Below are 21395 nucleotides of genomic sequence, written 5' to 3'. Positions count from 1 at the left end.
CTTTTGTGGGTGTGGGCTCGTCTGCAGCAGGATCTGGGCTGCGTGGGCTCAGCCGACGAAGCCCGGCCCAACCGCCGTCTGGCTGATAACAGCGGGTACACAGGCGGAATAACAACTGCCCTTTCAGCTGTGAAAGCGCAAATGAAAGTGTGAGAAAGAGGGAAGTGAAGGAACGACGCAGGAGTCAGCGCAAGACGAGTGGCTTTGCGGTCCAGTAATCTCATCATCCAGGTGACTGAGGCGCAGACTTTAATAGATGAGCCATCAGCAGGGCAAGGTACAACATTCTTTGCACTGAGATGTGACCGAGTCGAAAACCGACACCCATTTCCGACTCATACGTACCCTCATTCCTCAATGCCTCACTGAACGTCAGTCAAGTCACAGCACAGACGAAAAACATCTCCTCGGGTTTCACCTTGACCCCGAGAGCAGTCTTTTTGATCTTCCAGGTTTTGGAAACTCACCTGAGCTTATTTCAACATCCATCTTTTGTCACGCTTGTCCTCATTAGGGAATGGGGTGAGCTCGAGCCTGATTCCATCTGACAGTCTGGAGTGCTCCCCTCCCTTTATGAATTTAGCAGATTCAGTATCATACACGGCGGCCCGGTAGTCCAGTGGTTAGCACGTCGGCTTCATAGTGCAGAGGTACCGGGTTCGATTCCAGCTCCGGCCTCCCTGTGTGGAGTTTGCATGTTCTCCCCGGGCTTGTGTGGGTTTTCTCCGGGTGCTCCGGTTTCCTCCCACATTCCAAAAACATGTGTGGCAGGCTTATTGAACGCTCTAAATTGTCCCTAGGTGTGAGTGTGAGTGCGAATGGTTGTTCGTTTCTGTGTGCCCTGCGATTGGCTGGCAACCGATTCAGGGTGTCCCCCGCCGACTGCCCGAAGACAGCTGGGATAGGCTCCAGCACCCCCCGCGACCCTAGTGAGGATCAAGCGGCTCGGAAGATGAATGAATGAATGAGTATCATACACCACTGGAATCCAACTTAATGATGACTCTAACTTGGAATTACTGTAGATGTATACCAAATCTTACAGTATGGTACACCAATTGCATCCATGTTAAATATGCCAAAGTATCAGAATCAGTGGATTTTACTTGGTATTGGATCAATACCAAATCTTTGCTGTCAACTCCCCTGTCTGGTCTCTAGTTTGTCATACAAACAACCTAGTGAGCTCATATTCATTTCTTTTGTGGCCGACGGGGCATTTACGCTTCTCTCCTTTGAACTCTGCTGAGCAATAGCAGAAAAAAAAGTACGTATAAATGGTGAACATGAAACCGAAAGCAACTAAAACACAGCAGACGGTAAATCCTAAACATCATATTTGATGGAAATGAACTGAAATTGAAAGGCTTCGCGTTTGCAGATATGAATCATATGAACAATCTTGAGGTTTCGTTTCATTGTTGGGTTTCGATGTATTGACTCGTATCGTTCTACTATTTAGACTAAATACAGATCTGTGTCAATGACTAGTTCATGATGACGCCGTTCCACTGGTGTACATTAATGGCCGTGTCTGTCTCAAAAAAACAGCTGAAGGGTAGAATCATTCGGTTGCTATGGTGATGGACAGCCAGGAAGTGAAAATCTATGGGTTTAAAAAAAAAACATCTACAAAGTACTTGCATGATGTGGTATTCGGCCGTTTTCGACCTGGGACTACTAAAGGAAGAAAATGTGAGCACTTGAAAACCACATGTGCTGTCTGAGGACAAAATATGCGTACGTTTGTGGTTGCGTGCACTTGTTACCGTGCAAAGACTCAAACACACAATGTAAGACACATTACAAGTTGATTGCACTGTTGACTGAGAAAGATGCTTGTGTGTGTGTGCGTATGTGAGAGTGTGGACCAAAGTAAAAGAAAGACATATGGTCGTGATGTGCGATATTTTAAGAACTGCTGATGTGCCCGATAACAAGTACAGTGAAAAACAGTGATACTTTTTAATAATAAGATATCCTTTATTCGTCCCACACTGGGGAAATTTTAATAACGTTGATGACAGTGATGTGCGATAATGTAAAACTAGGAATCAACCCGATATCAACCAAATACAAGGCCAGTATCCTTAATGCCCATGTTGTTTGTGTGCAATCCTTGTTTGGTATCTCCAAGTTCTGGGAATACAGAATAGATACCGCTAATAAGGAAACCTGGTGTGCAATACTGCAATAATTGCAACATAGATGATACCGATTCAATACATAGTCAATGGTGCCGATACTGATGCTTTTGGATAATCAAAGGGGAAACTGGCATGCAATATTCCAAGGTATCATTGCCATACTAGGTCGATACTGGGCCTGTATCACCAATACCTACTATCATATTTTATATCATATATCATATTTTTTTTCCTTCTTTCTTCTTTCTACCTACATTCTTGCTGCTGGAGGCTGTAAATTTCCCCAGTGTGGGACAAATAAAGGATATCTTATCTTATAACAAATGTGGATGCTTGAGGTTTGTAATACTGCAGAATCTGATACAAAGTAAAACAAGGCCAGTATTACCAATACTTATTCATATATAAGGAGAGCTGTGAGACACTGCAAAATTCAGATAATGGGTGGATGAGTTTAAGTTCAGCAAAAGGTGGATTTTTTTTTCTGAAACATTATTGGTATAAATTGCACGGGTATGGGAAATTCCTCCATTCCTGTTGAACAATTTTCTTGGTGTATGTGAATAGTAAATAAAATGTTTTAAAATTATTTATTCATCATTCATTCATCTTCCGAGCCGCTTGATCCTCACTAGGGTCGCGGGGGGTGCTGGAGCCTATCCCAGCTGTCTTCGGGCAGTAGGTGGGGGACACCCTGAATCAGTTGCCAGCCAATCGCAGGGCACACAGAAATGAACAAGCATTCGCACTCACACTCACACCTAGGGACAATTTAGAGTGTTCAATCACCCTGCCATGCATATTTTTGGAATGTGGGAGGAAACCGGAGCACCCGGAGAAAACCCACGCAGGCCCGGGGAAAACATGCAAACTCCACACAGGGAGGCCGGAATCGAACCCGGTACCTCTGCACTGTGAAGCCAACGTGCTAAAACACTGGACTACTGGGCCGCCCTAAAATGAAGATGATTTTTTTTAAATGGTAGCAAAATGATATCATGTGTATGCTTTTTATTTTCCCAAAAAGTAAAAAAGAAAGTTTGAATGTGAATACTGGATTGTGTACCAGTACATAAAAGTAAATAGTAATGGAAGTTTCGAGATTTACAGTGTCATTACACGATACTAACAAATGCAAAAATATCTCACAAAGGCTGGCATAGTTACATATATAGTTGTGAATGGAAGAATGATTTCAACTTTGTGTGGGAATCCCCTCTGAATCAAAACCCACACTCTACTCACCCTTTTTGTTGCCTTTCAAGTATGAAAAAGAGGAAACGTGAAAACCACAAGGCAACGTTCATTTGATGTGAAACATGCCGAAACGGCGGCAGTTCTCATCGTCCATTCCCACGTGTCAAACCCCAAGTGAAACACCCATATTCGACAGAAATAGGAATACTAAGAGGGGCTAACTTACTTTGACACTTGGATGACAGTTAAGAAAGTTAAAACTCCGATTAAATTTTGCTGACCAGCCACAATGTAGAGTTGACTGGCTTTTTGCTTGCTAAACCATTAGCCACTTTGCGAACACGTTCAACCGTATATATTTATATCTATATATCTATCTATCTATATATCTAAATATATCTGTTCAAACATACTCGGAATTACGTTTGAACGTATTTGCCAGTCAAAATATTTTTACTACACATTGGCAGCCAACGCTTCCATAGTATTATTTTTCCTCAGTGTGTATTTTGCACATGGTTTTCTCCACCCTTTGTCTGGAACAACCCCAGATAGACACACATGCACAAAAACATCCTAATGTATTATTAAAAGACGGTTACGCACACACATACATGCACACACGCACACACGTGGGTGGCTTTATTGCCATGGTAACGAACATGTGGCCTAAAGCGGAGCAGCTCAGGGCTTGAAAGGGTCTGTGATGGAGTGATAAAAGACAGGAAGCCAAATTAATGCATTGATTCCAACCACGAACATACTTTGCAATTATTGGTTAGATTCCTGACGAATCGTCATCTGAATCTGAAGGAAAGGTCGGCTGTCACAATTTTAAGTGGTATGGATCAAAAAAAAGCACATTCAAACATTCTGTGAGCTAAGATTTTTAAGGTCCTGCTGTATTGATCTACATCATCTGAACATAGCTTTCTACAGACTTCAGGCATTGATTTTTGTTGTTGTCTGGGAGCGTCTGTTTGAAGGTTAAAAGACAGGCAGCAACACGTCTGGTGCATGTGCCTGCTGGTGTTTCACTCAACGTTATTACGGACTTTCGACAAACCTAAACATCCAGGGGGGCAGTACCTTTGGTTTCTTCACTCCTCCCCCTCCCCGTCATTCCATACCCGTTTAGTCACCAAGTAGGATTAAGAGACTTGATTCACTTTCCCTTGGACCTCTACGACTCCAGATTAAAAATAATCTTAAATACATAATGTGGTATTAAAGGACTTGAGTATTAATAGTTGCAGTAGGTGTATTCTTTTTTCTGCATTAATTGATGTGGATGTCAAATGATTGCCAATTTACACCAGATTTACATTGAATTATAGTGCAGACAGAATACTTATAATGAAATTGATAAATGAACATTGAACATCAATTTTACTTTTATTGAACATGGGACTATGATAAACTGCAGCTTATTAAAAGGTTGCACCAAAAAAAAACTTTTGCAATCCTTGCAATTATGCTCAGGGAAGACAACACTCAGTCACGCATCGGACATGTTCAGTACAGACGATGAAGGTTAAGGTGTCATGGAAGAAAAATAAAATGTGTTCCCTTGCAATTTTTGCATTTCTTTGTAAATCTGTGTGAGGAAAGGTCAAGACTACGCCAAAAAAAAAGATGTTGGACAACTGTCTATATTATTACCATTATTCCCAAAAAATATTAGTATGCGTTTTCCACTCAAAATGTATTTTCCATTTTTTTATATGATTAATAATCAATTTAATTATAAACAATGAAAACTGTTAAGGTGGTTAGTTTCATTTATAGAAAGAAATATATGCTTCTTGAAAAGATAATTTCAAAAAAGGGATTTTCAAATTATGTTTTTATTTACATATGTTAATTTTATAACTGACAACATATCTCTCAGATAACTAATACATTTTGACTGTACAAGGAAAAAAGTGAAGGGGGGAAAAAAAAAAATCACTCATGTCGTTTGCTTTGGAGAGCCCCCTAGCGCCATTTCCCTGCCATCACCACTCATTTCCCAGCAAAGGTGACAAAAGCATTCTTGGCATCCCAGGTCGTCCTTTTTCCGGGAAAAGTTCAAGGTTGACCGTCCGTTTATAAACAAGAGCAATGGCTGACCTGTGGCACGCTTTAAGTGTCGTGCGCTTGCAGCATCTCCTCGATCTCCTGGACCCACTGCTCGTCCCGGTTTTCTGACTCGGCTACTACTTCGTACTCCTGGAGCTCCTGCTGCAGCTCCTTCTCCCAGTCCGACTGCTCTTCTGCCACAAAGACGATCATGCCACATTAGAAACAATAGTACCACTACGACAAGACGTGTGTGGCTGTGCAGTGCATCATTTTTACATACTGTGAATGAATATTTCATCTGATTTCTGTGCAATTACTATTTGCGACCATTTGCCCCATGATTTTTACATATATATATTTCATCTGTTTTATTGTACCTTCTCTTTATCATTTCCGTTTTTTATCCTGATGGGAAGAGGGGGGGTTTGGTTTAGGAATGTGTTTCTTTATTTTAAGTGGCTGTGGAGCACATCGGAAACAAATTTACTTTTTAAATGTGACACATTGTTATAAAAAAATGAATTCCGGCCCGTTGGTGTGTGCTATTCAAACATTCATTCACTGCCAGCCATTTTAGAGCACTTTTAGAACCAACCGTCAACAGAGGCGGTGCTGTCCTTCTTGTCGAGCACCAGCTGCTCCATTCCCTTCTGCAGGTCCTCATGGTCGATGGCCGCAGAGTCGAAGGCGTCGCTCACAAATTCGGAAACACCGGGACTGGTGGAGATGGAAAAGTCTTCCTCTGGAGCGGGCTGAGGGACCACATGCAGGCATAAATCAAGTGCTTGAGCTTTATACGATTTTTATGTGTTTGGAGCTAAAAGTAAATAATCTTTCTCCCAAAAAGTCAACCCGAACCTGGATCAAAGGTTGTACTTTTTCCAGTAAAATATATTTTTTTCTGTGAAAAAAATTGTCTGCGAAAATAACATTTTTTTCCATTAGTTTTTAAAACGTTGTAATACAAAATTTCATCATGTGCAAAACATAAGATTTCATTAATTCATTAAAAAAAAAATCAAATAATATTTGGACATTTTCTCACAATATTGAAACATTTTTTTCCTCAGAAACTTTAAACTAGTTTGTACATACACACACACACACGCACACACACGCACACACACGCACACACACGCACACACACGCACTTACAAATATATTAAACTTTACATTGGCTGTGATGTACAAACAAAGTTACATTTCACATTACTACCTTTTGCTTGTCGCTGATGGAAACCGGAGGCGTTTTGGGCCTGACGTTATCTGTTGGGACAATGGAGCAGCAATGAGTATTCGCATCTATGCAAATGAGCGTTATGCGATGCATGTCAACGATATACCTGTTAAGATGACATCACGGGGCGAGACGGCATCTTCTTCACCATCGTTCGACTTTTGCTGCTGCTTCTGCTGGGCCGCGAGCGCCGTCAGCTGCGCCGACTGCTTGATGAGGGACACGCGGTAGAAGTAGTTCCGCCAGAACACCTCCTCCTTCACGCTGTCAATAAAAAGCAAATAAATAAAAAAAAAACAACAACAACCCCCTCCAAAAAAAAAAAAAAAATTTTTAACAAAGCAAAACACTGAAACATATATAGAGACAAACATGCAAGAGGACTACTGACTTATTTGGACATTTTTATCAAGAAAAAATCCTCGCAAATTTAAATATTGGGACAAATATTTTTCTTCTTGTCAAATGAAAAAAGATGATCTCAAAAAAAAATAACCATATTATTTAGGGTTTTTTTCTATTTAATTGAAGTCAATTATTAACAAGTAAATCTCGTAAAATTACTACTTCTTTCATGTAAATTTGAAAGTAAAGCTTCACAGGAAATTCTGTTTTTCCTCAAAATTTGAACTGGTATCATCTTTTCCTCATCAAATTTGAGTAATTCTCTAAAAAAAAACTGTTAAAGAAAATTTTTGGTGTAAAATTTGAGAAGTTCAACTTTTGTTTTAAAATGTAAAGTTTTGGTCGACTGTTCAAAACTTTTGTTGAAAGGTTTTTTTCCCTCGCAAAACTGAAACTTTATTTTATCAGAATTAAAGTTTATCTTGTAGAATTACAACAGGGAAATCTTTTTCTGTCAAATTCATAAGAATTCTGGTGAAAATGTATTTTCTTCTTAGCAAATGTTTTCAAAGAGCATTCAACTAAAAATCTGGCTTTCCTCCTCTAGAATTAGCAGTTGACTCATAACATTACAAATAATTTCATTCCTGCATGGAAAAATGTTAACATTTTTTTCATGCAAAACTTTTTTTCAAGCCACTGAAACAAATTCTCAAAATGGTTCAGTCCAAAAAAAAAAAAAACAGTTAAAGTTGGGAAAAAGTCTCTTTTCTTTTCAAATCAAAAGAAATCCTCATGAATCGCGGAACGTAGACACACACGCAGTTGGTACTGACTATTTGGGGACCAGGTCGAAACGCATGCGGTTGAGCAGCTGGTCTTCCTCCAACATGACGGCGGCCAAAGGAAACATTTGCTCCATGTCAAATTGGAACTGCACACCAGCCGGCGGGTCACGTAGGAAGTTACGCTTGTCCTAAACATGGAACAAAACACTTCACTGTAAGCTTTGTTGATTTCAAGGTGGTGCCTTTTCCTTGCTTTTATTTCGATTGTGCAAGGTGGAAGTTGTCACGGATAGCTGGCGAGAGGAGTCGTCACATTTGTCATAAACAAATCGACACTTTTTTAACAAAATTATTGAATATTGCTCACAGCTGAGAGGGCGAGGATCTGTTGCTGGATGGTCTCCTCCTCATTGTAGCCCACCCAGGGCGGCACTGCTGCTTCTGGGCACACAAACACACCAGTGAATAACGTCGAGAGATCAAGGCTTGTATTCCTAATTTTAATCATCTTTTTTTTTTTTTTTTTTAAATCATATACATTTTACTCTACCCGATCTTTTGGACTTCTTTTCCTGTACAAATTTCTCTTGCTCCTTCTGAAAGTCTCCGAGGAAGGTCTGTGCACAAAGGTGAAAGGTAAAAATAATAACAATGACAACAATGAACATTAGAGTGGAGGCATACCTTGTCAATGATGCCGTCAATCTTTCCCTCCTCGACACTCTTCTTAATGCTTTGTGCCGTCCCTACCACGGACTCGGAGATCTTTTTGGTGGCGTTGGATGCGAAACTGAAGATGAAGTCTGGACAGGGAAGGAATTATCTCTTAGTTTAAAATTTTTGGGCATGGGTGTGGCAGCCACTCATATTGTAGCGGGTCTGGTTCTGTCTGGACCAAAAATGGGGATTCATAACACCTAAAGTCCTCTCTCGGCTGATCAGTACGACACAAATATTAATTGTATTACGCAGGGTAAGTGATGACGGATATATGCATGTGAGTACTGTTGTATTGTTGGTGTACATGTTGCTTCACCATTTGTTTTCCATTCACTGCTTGAAGGGTGAAAGCACTGAAACATTGATGATAATTCAAAATAGCATGAAGAGAGTGGATTCATAGGCTGCGTTATGGTTGTTTTAAATACAAAAGGTGTAATTCTCTTTCTTTTATGTTTACTTGGGCAGTCAATTTTAATTGAGAGTGACATTCAACAGCTTGAAACCTCATTTCTGAATAATTGGCATTTTCCATAGTGCTAATATTGTGACGCGAGTTGAGCTGCTTTCACTACAATCATTTAGCACTTGTATCTATTAAAAAAAGGGGGCCAAATAAACTTGTTTGTGGCGTCAGTATTATCTCAAAGTACCATAGTCGTGTGAACATCCCTCCAATTTAAACATCATTCAATTTGCTGTCAGTCTGTTTAAGAACTGATTTTAAGACTTTACTGATTACTTTTAAAGCATGTATGAATCTGGTTCCAAGCTATATTACTGAACTTTTAATGCTGTTAAGAGCCAGCCTGTGGCCTCAGATCCACTGCAGGCCTGGTTGTTCTAAAACATAATTGCATGGCTCAGTATGAGAGTGGTCGTTTCCCACAACAGAGGTTGGTGGTTCGATCCCTGGTCATTGTGAGCATGTTGAAATGTCTGCAAATACTGAACCCCCAGTGGCCCCTGATGCCCCCTGTTCCTTGATAATCACTAGGTGAATGAGTTAACAGTGTAAAGCACTTTGAGTACCCAAGGTTGAATGCCCTATACAAGTGACAGACAGCCCATTGAGCATTTAAAACCAAAGGTGACTGAGCATTATTACTTTGGAATGACCTGTCAGAGGATCTGATATATACAAAATGCAGTGCGTGACATGACTTGACTGACTTTCAAGTGATGTCGTCGCCCCCCCCCCCCCCCCATTTATTAAACTCATTTTTCCAGGCTTTCTTTTGGTTTGTCAACTTTCCCCCTTTCTTCTATTTGGGTCTCCTTTTATTATCAGTATTACTACTGTTATTTATTATGTTTCTAACCTTTTTTATTGTGTCTTAAAACGTATTTATCTATTCTCATCATCCCTCAATAGCCCCCTTGGACTCAGGTCTATTGGTTTTAATTTTCTGGGTTTCTCAAGTTTTTGTTGATGCTATCTACTTTATAGGATGTATAGCTTTGCAGTATTGTGGTTTACGTTCGTTTTTCTGCTAAAGCTCTTAGTATCACGTGGTCCTAAAAGTACTTTTATGTTATTTTGTTTGAATCCATTGGCTGTAAATGCCACTGACGTCAGCCAAAAACAAACGGCTCGCTTTACTGGCTATAAATTGTCCTCCGCAAATTTAATCACACTGTTTATTGATAGTACTTATAATCTATAATCTAATCAATGATATGACTGACCGCCAAGTCTTTTATTGAGCTCCTGATTCGTCTCCACGTCATCTTGTCGTCCTTCATCATGGTGGCCATCAGCTGCTGCTTGCTGTTTGTTTACCTCGTTTTGAGCTTCCACCACTTTTTCCTCCAACTTCTGCTGCTCTTCCTCTGCGTCGGCCAACGCGTTGGCGTCCGCCGGGTTGTCCAAACCCAACCAAGACCCTAAACCTCGCAACATTGTCGAATAAAAGGACGAATTTCCAGTGGCAAATCTTCGTTGGTTTATGAGAACTGATTCTTTAAGGAACGAGGGGAGGGGCAAAACTACCCGGAAGTAAGACGCTGAGCAATTTCTTCTTCGCTTATTAAATTGATCAGGTGCTAACTATACTGCTACTCAACGGAGAAAACGATACGACACCTTCCATTGTGAGTTCTGTATTAGTGGGCAATTTTCTCCTTCACTGAGATTACAATATTTATTACAACAATCAAATGTCGACGAGTCGCACAAAATGGTGAAATAATTCACCTCTGTAAATTTGCTCACTAAACCCTGATCATCTTGCAGTTGCACGAAAGGTGGCGGTAACGAGTCGTTGCGTGTCTTGAGACGACGCGGAGGTCTCCATTGGGGGTTTACGGCAACAACAAAATACATTACAGTATAGGTCAGTTTGTCTTTTATCGTCATATCAACAACGTCTCTGACCTTAAAAACCTCTAAACCGTCCTTTTGTTTCTCGCAGTAAAATGATCGATTACGCATACTCTTAAACACGACAAAATTGAATTTATGAATGGGACACCAAAGTCCACGTAAAGAAAGCTCATTTTTAAAGTTTAATGAAATATATTTTCGATCTATTCTGTGAATAACAAACGGATCTATACATAATGTATTATCGGTGGCCTCGTTTTACATTCGGCGTGTTCAGATGCTTTCCGGTTTAACGTCAGGAGTTTACTTTCATATTTCTTTTGTCAAATTCAGCACATTTTCACGTAATGAAGACTCTGATGGTGTTTGATTTCGACCACACGGTGGTCGATGACAACAGTGACACGTGGGTGATCAGGTAAATATTGACGATTTACATTAATTATGGATTATTGAAGCCACGTGTCTAACTCCATATTATATTTTAGGTGTCTTCCAGGTCAAACGCTACCTGACACAGTGAAGAATTCCTACAGAAAAGGCCACTGGACTGAGTTCATGGGCAGAGTAATGGATTATATAGGCATGTACGACAATATTATGACGACAATATTTGAGTAATTGTTAGGCATTAAGTAGTACTCTAGTTTATGGTTGTTTGTAATATTTTTAGATGTTGTGCAACCAACATATTTCCACTACTTGTGTGTTGTGGTACGCCTCAGCTGTAGACTACATGGCGTAATATTCATTCATTCATTCATTCATCTTCCGAGCCGCTTGATCCTCACTAGGGTCGCCGGGGGTTCTGGAGCCTATCCCAGCTGTCTCCGGGCAGTAGGCGGGGGACACCCTGAATCGGTTGCCAGCCAATCGCAGGGCACACAGAAATGAACAACCACTCACACTCACACTCAGACCTAGGGACAATTTAGAGCGTCCAATCAACCTGCCACGCATGTTTTTGCAATGCGGGATGAAACCGGAGCACCCGGAGAAAACCCACGCAGGAACATGCAAACTCCACACAGGGGAGGCCGGAGCTGGAATCGAACCCGGTACCTCTGCACTGTGAAGCCGACGTGCTAACCACTGGACTACCGGGCCGCCCGATGGCGTAATATATATAGAGAAAATGTTTGCACAAGCCTATTTTTATCGGACTGCAGTCTTCTTTAATTCCAGTGTTTGCCATTTTGTCAGAGTATTTACAACCTCAGAATAGTACATGAAAAGACTAATGTCTTTGAGATAGTGGAAGTACTGTAGTAATAGAATTGTCGTAGCAATAATAAAAATAACGACAAGGATAAAGGACGCCAAGATAATAATAAACATTTCTGTCCATTAAATTAGCTAAATCTGAGTTTGTTAAATCAAGGTTCCATTGTATTTTCTTCCTACAGGCCAGCAGGAAGTCAGTGTGGAGAGCGTCCGTGCCGAGATGGAGCGCATCCCCCTGACGGCGGGAATGAGCGAGCTGCTGACGTTCATATCATGTAACAAGAGCGACGTGGATTGCGTGGTCATCTCGGACGCCAATGCTCTCTTCATCGAATGGATCCTCTGTGCCGTTGGGTTGCGTTCGGCCGTGGACCGCGTCTTCACCAATCCGGCTGGAGTCAACTCACTGGGCCGCGTGGAAGTACGTCCCCACCACGAGCACGACTGCCGCCGCTGCCCCGTAAACATGTGCAAAAAGAAAGTTCTGGAGGAATACCTAGCTCAACAAGATGAATACAGCTGCATCTTCTATGTGGGTGACGGCACCAATGATTTCTGCCCGGCCTCCTGCCTGAGGGGCCGCGATGTAGTCATGCCCAGGAAAGGATATGCCCTGGAAAAGCTGCTGGATGGCAAGAAGGATGCTTTGGAAGCCAGAATTATTGCCTGGAGCAGCGGAACCCAAGTCCTACATGAGCTACAAGCTTGTCTAAGTTCCACACCGGATGTCATCCTGGACTCACGGGTCTGAGGTTCCCAACGAACCGTCATCAATGCGCGACTCAAATGGAACAAAATTAAAACTAGACGTCCGTATGTTCATTTTCCTCCTTTGTTAGTGAGAAGTCATCGTTTACCATACACCCACATTGAAGGTTTCCTGAAGTAAAACGCACATCTATCCAGAACAAATGCGTAAGACACTCATAATACAAACGGGATTAAGTCGAAGTACAAAAATAATCTTTCTGCTGAGCTTAATTTCCTACATAATGACATTTTATTTGCCGTTTCTTTGCTTTTGCGGACCACGTCATAGTCCGCTCCTACTGCATGCACTGATTTGCATTTGCTAGCTGATAGCCAATCATAGTGATCAATTGTCACCGACGGCCAACACCATTTTGCATACTGCAAATGGTGGCATATTAATTCAAATCATATCCAAAAAGCACAACGACACAAACATGTTTTAATTCTTCACAATTCTAAACGTTTTCCTCAGGTTTGTGCCTGCTTGTTTTAGGAATGTATGGATTTTATTTCATGAAATCATGACTAGATGGTATGATAAACAATGACTTCTCAGCTACATCACTCAAACGCTACAGTTGTTATTAAATGTTTTTAATTGAGAGTGTAAAAATGAAAAGTTTTATGTTAATTTTTTTTTATCAATGACAGATTATGTAAGAGTCTGCATACCGATCAACTACTGTATAGATTTGCTCTTTAAATTTGTAGCCAGCACAGAGTAAATAAATGGTGGCAGAGGATCATGGCATCGAATGAAACTGCATCCATGTGAAAATGGCAGAAAAGTCACGGGTTGAATGCCAGAGCGAGAGCAATACCTCGGATGCAGCGACTTTGTGTTATCCATGTAAAATATTGACACTATTATCCCCTTTCACACAACATGTCCGCATTGTGATGTACAGTATATGTAAACTGCGGCATTAATTACGAGCACGGCTGAAGCAATGACTGTCAAAACGTTTTCTTCCTCGTTGCCAGCTAACTGCAATTGTCTTCTTCTCACCTGGTATTGGCCCAGTGGAGCCTGCCTGCAATGTCATCTTCAATGGCGTCAACTCGAGTGGGTTCTTGTGTCGAGAGGAGCAAAGCTGGACGCCGGGCATCTTGATTGAGCAGCTTTTTGGCAGCTCATCCATCCGCCCAGTCGACACTCGTTTGGAAGAGCGTTCTGTTTATGAGATGATGCCTGAACAACCAAAGGGGACATTTTTAAATTACAAGAGGACAACAGCGGAGCACGTTTCCTCTCGGCGAGAAAGATGAGACATTTTACAGGACAGACACACAGATCACAAACATACGATTGTTGATGATTAATAGTAAGCAAAATTGCATCAAATGTGTATATATATATTTTTACACACATGGAAACACACAAATAGTGTGTATATTTACAAACACATACTGTATGTACAGTATATACTGCACCCACTACTTACACACAGTATATAATACATGACGTATACATCCTGTGTTTACATGCGCACCCTCAGTCGGCAATAACTAGTTCTAAACAGCCATCCCACCACTACATAGAACAGAAGCGTACACCCCAAACACCCAACGAGGTGTGTGGTGAGCATGTGTGTATCGTATCAGCACAGCGGCACTGATAAAGCGTGAGGCCTTCATGAATATTTAAAGCGGCAACACGTGATTCCAGCAGGCCGAGCGCCTCATTTGCATACTAAAGTAAAGAAAGACCCGAGGGCAGCGCTGACATTCCTGCTTTGGACGAAACACAACATTGCGTCATGCGCATACACAAACACACACACATACAAACTACAAACCAACTCAAAAGATCTGAGTTCTGATTTGTCCACATGCCAAATGCACCTGTTACTTCCCGGAACTAACTACATGTAATGAAACAAACCAATGAAACTACACACAAAAATGAAACCGACAAACCAAGTAATTAACTAATTCATGAAACTGACACATCTACTGAACAGGAATACAATTGTACTTTTCTGTTAAGATAAGAAAACCGCTTTATTTGTCTCACATTGGAGAAATTCCCAATTTTACAGCAGCAAAATTATGAAAGGGAGAAAGTAGAAGAACAAAAAGTATATAAAGAAATATAAAATATAAATATGAGCAGCGGCCCGGTAAGTCCAGTGGTTAGCACGTCGGCTTCACAGTGCAGAGGTACCGGGTTCGATTCCAGCTCCGGCCTCCCTGTGTGGAGTTTGCATGTTCTCCCCGGGCCTGCGTGGGTTTTCTCCGGGTGCTCCGGTTTCCTCCCGCATTCCAAAAATATGCATGGCAGGCTGATTGATCACTCTAAATTGTCCCTAGGTGTGAGTGTGAGCGTGGATGGTTGTTCGTCTATGTGTGCCCTGCGATTGGCTGGCAACTGATTCAGGGTGTCCCCCGCCTACTGCCCGGAGACGGCTGGGATGGGCTCCAGCACCCCCCGCGACCCTAGTGAGGATCAAGCGGTACGGAAGATGAATGAATGAATGAATAAATATGAGCATATTAAAAAATGGGGGCGTGGTGGTGAGTCCAGGTTTTCAGGCCCGTCTATTCAATAGCCTGACAGCAGTCGGCAGGAACGAGCGGCGGTACCTCTCCTTGCATCGTAGCCGTTAGCTGAACTAGCATCCTCCTGTTGCCCACCTCCTCCAGGGAGCAGCCGAGGACAGACCTGGCGCTCCTGACCAGATGTGAATTTTCCTGATAATGAATTGTGTCCTTTTATTCCTATGGAGACTTTTTTTTTGGTGATACTAAAAAGGCCACAGACAATGAAATAGATGTGGTGTTAAACAATCCTCAGGTGAGTGCTAATTAGCGACGCGTCTCCTCTTCATGACAGAGTCACCTCCTGCCAGGGTGGGGGCAGGAGATGCCCTCCTCCACACCCCACATTGACAATGTGCACTGACCTAGTCGGGAATGCTGGAGCGCCGGCTTGGCATGACATTGGCTGGCACTCTCTCAGCTTCATGCCCGACCAGGCTGGGCACGGCCCGGTCACGTCTGGAGGGACACAGATAGAAGCCCGCAGTCAGCTCGCAGGCAGGTCAGATGTCAGCTGCCTGTTTGCTTGCTATGCTATGATTTGCTGTACTTCACTTTTCAGAGGGAAGGCAAAGTCAGAGTTGCAACGTCTCACTCGCGACCAGCTCGGAAAATGTTCAACCCACCAAGAGTGAATCTCGGGGTTGGATCAGGGTCAGTGCCTCACTTGGTTCCATTGACAGTGGACTACAAATGCAAAATAAGTTTCTTGCACGCTTCTCCTAATCTTTATCAAAATCAAAAGGCTTTTGCTCAATGTTCGAAAAAATTACCTAATCGTGGTGAAAAAAGGACCGACGCGCTACTTTTTTTTTTACAAAACAACCAAATTTTAGAGGTTGTTTTGTACAAAAGGATAAGCGATGTCGCACACAAATGGATGGACCGTATCAACAAAACTAAAATGTGAGTGCAAAATTAAACAGCCAAGTAAATCTTCACTAATCTATGTTCAAAAACATGCCCATTGGTGAGTCATCCTGCCCCACAAATGTTGGGCTAACTTTATATTATACTGCCCCCATACTGAGTTTATCACCCTGCTTTTTCTGGCAGTGCCTCTCCTGCCTGTTGCAATTCTACTCGAATCTTCCATCACACATTGCTGTTCAAAGCTGGCAGCTGCCGGTCAAAGCTACTATCCTGAAGAGTTGGTTAATTGTCAATTGTTTAGCGTCCTCGGCTGAATGCATTAAGCGATTACTGTTATTATGATTATTGGGTCAGAGCTCCATGACAAGCATCGTTTATTTAAGGTTGGAGACGTGTGGTTGTCCAATCCTACCAGCAGGAGGCACTGTAGCTCCACGCTGAAGAAAGTATTTACAGTATATTATACTGAGGAGCTGATCCTTTGAGTCCTTCTAATATTTTCCAAGTCTAAGTGAGCTTTGTTCTTGACGAGCAAGGATGTGTTCCGTGGTAAAAGCTACAAAGGAGAATTCTGTTTGGCCTGGGTCCACAATAAAGCCACCTATCCCACCCCGCTGCCGAGTTCGTTGACAGCACTCAAGACTGCTGTGAAATATTTACACGTCCTTTTGTTTTTCGTTGAAAGCTCGCTTTTACTCAACATCAATGCCAATGTTTCAAATCAATTAATCCTCAAGACTAAGAGACGTTTCCTTCTCTCGAATAAATAAATGCTCGCTGCATCCACTAATGCCTAAAAATTGTCTTGGCAGCAACCCTGCAATTTCTTTTGAAAATTCAGCCCCATTTTACGGTCAATTAGGCCCTTTTCCAGGGGTCCTTCAAAGACAACCCCTTTCTCCAGATTTTCTCCCAATTGCTACCAAAATTGAATCTTGTAGAATATACAAATAGCCAAGAGAGCAAAGGATTTGTGTTTTAGTCATGGCAGAAAAGTTTCACTTTACTACTACTACTCGCTAGTAGCTATATAAGGAAATAAATTACTTCACACTGTCAGTAATCAAACAAACATCTTGAAAATTCAAATGCCTTTGTTGCTTATTTTGAAGAATGAAAAATTGGAACACGTTTCTTGTGGGCATATTCACAAAAATGTCAAAGAAAGTGGAATACAGTACCGGGTACTTTGTTTTGAGGCGGCCATTACAGGTGAATTTTGGCCATATCCGACTGTCTTCAGGGCAGATTTTGCAAATGTTTTGATTCATTTTTCTTGAATGCAATATAAACAGCAATGTTCTAAAGTTTAGAACATTACTACTGTATACTGTTTATATATGTAGAATCTAAACATTCACCTTTCAGCTGGTTAAGACAACAAGCACGTGGAAGCAAACCAGTTGGCGGTTAGCATGAGAAGCTAACGTAGCAGTGAAGTCTAAGTCCTCCTTGTTGAAATAAACAAACCGGATGGACTCAAATGCTCCACAGCAATTATAGAAAAAGCAAATTGGCGTATTTTATTCACAACCAGCTGAGACTCAAGGACAGTGGCACAAAACTAGGTGGTAAAAATGTAAAAAAACGTTAAAGGGGCATGAAAACCTTTGCAAGGTACTGCATGCTTGCTTGCTTTATGAGAGAACCGTGACAAAATGCAGCGAAGACTCACCAAATGCTGCAGATAACAAAACCGAACACTCGAAAGACTTCCTGTCCAACTTTGGATGGTCTCCAAGGTCCGTTCCGCTTATGTACTGGAAAGTTTTGTTGCTTTCACCCGTTTTACTCTTGCTAACTACATTCTCCATCCAGTTAAATTTTGGGAAGATTTGAAAACCTGTCATCCACGGTCTGTCTCTAATGTCCCATTTTGCCCACAGTGACCTGAAAATGGCTACTGGGAACAATGTGTAAACAAAAAGCATCAAGATCAACTAATACATTGATCGCAACATTGACAAAGATGTGCTGTGACAGAGCTGGCATATAATTGTGAGCCATTACACGTTTTTGCCAACAGAGGTCAAACACCGTTCCCCAGGAAAACGAGGAGGGACATCAGAAATCTATTTTTTTCTTTTTACACACACCTGATAAATGACTCTCATTTCTGCCACCTTTCATCTTCCCTCTCGTCACAGCTCGTTCGCCTCAAAGCCTCGTTGTTTGCGCCCACTTAAAGCCGATAATGAAATGTATGCGCGAGGCGAAGCAGGTGATTAATCAGAGCAGATGTGCCCGCCGTCCAGTGCCAGAGCGCGTCAACCCGCCGGATTGTACGCTGTCGTCGCTGTTTCAGTGTAAGGGGGTGTTGGGGGGGGGGGGGGGGGTTGTGGGTGGAAACCCGAGCTCCGAGCCTCGCGCCTCCTTGCCAGCTCATGCGGCGGCCAAAGCTTATTACAATTAATTAGCCGCACTCCAAATGTCCTCAAAGGCATCTTGTCTTGTCTCTCAGACAGCCTGTCAACGTCTGCTGTCGTAACGAGGCAATTCGGTGTAAATAAATAACCATCGTTGTATTTTTTTAAGGCGATTCCTCAAAAGCGTCATCAAATTTTGGCATGATACTCCAGCCACAGTAGATAGCATCAGTAAAAAAAAAAAAAAAAAACTCCGGCAATTTAATTTGAAACGCAGGTTTTGGATACCTACTTCCGATTCAGGATCATTTGGTGAAATCACCTGTTTGACATAGTAATTTGGAATTCGCCCACAAATGGACGTCCACTCAAATTTGTGTCGTCAGTGTAACTGCTGTCCAGGGCAAAAAAAAAGTCTCAATATCCCCTGGTCGATAAAACACAGGAAATAAACCGTCTTGGTTTGACGTGACTATTCTCGGGTCTTTTTGACGAGATAGATGAAAATTTAGCCGCTGAAAGCTTCTCTTGGCAACATGAAATTCGGTCGGTACGTTTACCATGCGAAGACCCGAGTCTTGAAATAAGCGGTTTCACATCGCAGTTTGCAAGGCAACATTGGCATTTTTATGTTGAACGTATCTGTTGAATTTATCTTAAGTAACTTAATATTTTTTAAATCAAATAAACTCGTAACCTAACGACGTTACTTTTAAAGTCAAGTGATTATTAATTCATTACTTTTTCAAAGTGGTAACAGTGGTTAAATCAGTCATTCATTCATTCATTCCCCGAATCGCTTAATCCTCACTAGGTCGCGGGGGTGGGGGGGGGGGGGGTTTGCTGGAGCCTATCCGAGCCGTCTTCGGGTAGCATGTGGGGGACACCCTGAACCGGTTGCCAGCCAATCGCATTGGTTAAATCATAATTCTTGTAAATGATTGTATGTCGCGTGGCTTCTTGTGCTACGTGACGTCATCATATGCCACGGTCCAAATGAGTTTATTGTGTTTCCCCAATTTTTTATTACTTGTCCATGAACCATTTTTGAGAAGGGGTGTCATGAGAAAGTTTGTAGGTTTTAGGAAAATTTGTCTCTGCTGCCTGACAATGAAAGTTTAAGAGGTTCTGACATTCTGAGTCGAGAAATTAATCCTGATCCGGGAAGCAAATATCCCGTTGTTTCTCGATGCTGAGTTTTCACTTTTCATCCCAAGTTGAAGCCGGCAGCAGTTAACCCTTTTGGCTCCCAACCACCGTGTTGGCACTTTCTATGAAAAACTCGAAGAATCAGGCTTCTGTGTATTATAAATCATATTTTCATCAGAACCTGCCGGGCTGCTTCAGTATGCACGGTATTCATGAAAATGGCGATAGTCGGCCATAAAGTCAAATGGGGGAAGTAAAACGTGGATTTAATTTAGAATCTTCCACTAATTCTTCAAGACAAAAATGTTTCGACATAAATGTGTCATACGTGAAACATTTTTCAGAATATATAAATATATATTTATATATGAATGAATAATTTCCCTATCATCTTTGCCGGAAAGAGACCCACAGGGGTTTTACTGTGGAAGGAAATGTAATTTTTGTAATTTAATGAGGTAATTGCTCTTTTTTAGGAGAGGAAAAAAAATACATACAGTAATGAAGAATGTAAAATATTTTTACTCGTAATAATTCATTGATTCCTTTATACTCCTCCAGCCATTTCATCTTCCATTAGTTTTTCCACACATTGACTTGTTTGCCCCAATCTTTCATCCATGCTTTTAGCCCTCCATCAACCCACTCATCACTATCTTTCTTATTCTTTCTTGAATTAACTTCTTAAAACAGTTGACTTGACTTTCCATAGCAGCACGTTTGTCAATTTGCATATCTCTATTTTGTCATTATCACCGCATTAATCGCAGCTTTGTCACTCTGCATCATTACAACAGTACTACTGCACTATTGCACACTAAATATTTTGAATGACTTTCAACACTTTTACATTTCGTTCTAAATGTATATTTTGGTACCTTGATTTACAAGTGGCCCACTTTTCAAGTTAAATATTTTGCTTTATGTCGACAGCTGAAATTTGACTTCCAAGCGAGCTTCTGACATGATGACGCTTGAGTGAACTCCCCCAAAAATGCAGTTGTGTTTTAAAATGTTTTTTGAGAGGCAAAAACAGTCAAACACACACAGTTAAAAATTACCACTGGACGAACCATGTGACTGCAACTCCTGATGTCATTCACCAGGTCACACCCACTTATTTCATTACATGATTTTATTGCATTAAAGTTATGCTTTATATTAATATCTCTAAGATATTAATATAAAGCCTTATAAACCTTAGAGATAAGGTGAGAAGGTCGGTCATCCGGGAGGGGCTCCGAGTCGAGCCGCTTCTCCTCCACATCGAGAGGAGCCAGATGAGGTGGCTTGGGCATCTGATTCGGATGCCTCCTGAACGCCTCCCTGGTGAGGTGTTCCGGGCATGTCCCACCGGGAGGAGACCCCGAGGAAGACCCAGGACACGCTGGAGAGACTATGTCACCCAGCTTGCCTGGGAACGACTCGGGATCCCCCGGGGAGAGCTGGAAGAAGTAGCTAGGGAGAGGGAAGTCTGGGCTTCCCTGCTAAAGCTGTTGCCACCGCGACCTGGCCCCGGATAAGCGGTAGATAATGGATGGATGGATGGATTTATATTAATATTTTAAAATTTGGTGCTATTATTTTTTCATAAAACGCCAATAAAACAAAAATAGGGATTTCAATCAAATACAAAGGAGCAAATTGATTGGATACAGGGGTGCA

General features: G+C 41.7%; 2 protein-coding genes and 1 long non-coding RNA gene across 7 annotated transcripts; 1 reads left to right on the top strand and 2 right to left on the bottom strand.

Moving 5' to 3' along the window:
- Positions 1-5175: 5175 nt before the first annotated feature.
- Positions 5176-10401, bottom strand: syap1 (synapse associated protein 1). Its single transcript, XM_052062552.1, has 9 exons — positions 10188-10401; positions 8463-8581; positions 8329-8395; positions 8146-8219; positions 7827-7966; positions 6752-6909; positions 6625-6674; positions 6004-6160; positions 5176-5599 (listed from the first exon to the last, which is right to left on the bottom strand). Exons 1-9 carry the CDS (start codon positions 10399-10401, stop codon positions 5469-5471), a joined length of 1110 nt encoding a protein of 369 aa, XP_051918512.1. The 3' UTR covers positions 5176-5468.
- phospho2 (phosphatase, orphan 2) lies at positions 10366-14580 on the top strand. Of its 5 annotated transcripts, none has more exons than XR_007961960.1 (5): positions 10599-10982; positions 11158-11242; positions 11313-11407; positions 12231-12861; positions 13786-14580. XR_007961960.1 is itself a non-coding variant. In XM_052062570.1 (5 exons), exons 2-5 carry the CDS (start codon positions 10964-10966, stop codon positions 12797-12799), a joined length of 768 nt encoding a protein of 255 aa, XP_051918530.1. In that variant the 5' UTR covers positions 10599-10834; positions 10913-10963; the 3' UTR covers positions 12800-14580. The 5 variants fall into 5 exon arrangements, 4 of the variants coding, with proteins under 4 accessions (XP_051918533.1, XP_051918532.1, XP_051918530.1 ...); XM_052062570.1 differs by having other exon boundaries at positions 10599-10834; positions 10913-10982; positions 12231-14580; XM_052062573.1 differs by lacking the exon at positions 10599-10982 and adding an exon at positions 10366-10497 and having other exon boundaries at positions 12231-14580.
- LOC127598981 (uncharacterized) lies at positions 13868-18537 on the bottom strand. Its single transcript, XR_007961973.1, has 3 exons — positions 18312-18537; positions 15708-16029; positions 13868-13993 (listed from the first exon to the last, which is right to left on the bottom strand). It is a non-coding gene; the product is annotated as an uncharacterized LOC127598981 (long non-coding RNA).
- Between the last annotated feature and the right edge of the window lie 2858 nt (positions 18538-21395).

This window comes from Hippocampus zosterae, chromosome 4 (genome assembly GCF_025434085.1).
Source record: "Hippocampus zosterae strain Florida chromosome 4, ASM2543408v3, whole genome shotgun sequence".
Lineage (NCBI taxonomy): Eukaryota > Metazoa > Chordata > Actinopteri > Syngnathiformes > Syngnathidae > Hippocampus > Hippocampus zosterae.
The sequence above is the reverse complement of the archived record's forward strand: the minus strand, read 5'-3'. Positions and strand labels throughout refer to the sequence as shown.

Excerpts from the sequence above, each read along its gene's own strand:
- syap1 (XM_052062552.1), bottom strand. The coding sequence starts at position 10,401 with ATGTTGCGAGGTTTAGGGTCTTGGTTGGGTTTGGACAACCCGGCGGAC. Across the intron at positions 8,396-8,462 it reads TTGACGGCATCATTGACAAG|ACCTTCCTCGGAGACTTTCA; the intron begins GTATGCCTCCAC and ends CTTTGTGCACAG. Across the intron at positions 7,967-8,145 it reads AGATCCTCGCCCTCTCAGCT|GACAAGCGTAACTTCCTACG; the intron begins GTGAGCAATATT and ends TTCCATGTTTAG.
- phospho2 (XM_052062570.1), top strand. Across the intron at positions 11,243-11,312 it reads AGTGACACGTGGGTGATCAG|GTGTCTTCCAGGTCAAACGC; the intron begins GTAAATATTGAC and ends ATTATATTTTAG. Across the intron at positions 11,408-12,230 it reads CAGAGTAATGGATTATATAG|GCCAGCAGGAAGTCAGTGTG; the intron begins GCATGTACGACA and ends TTCTTCCTACAG.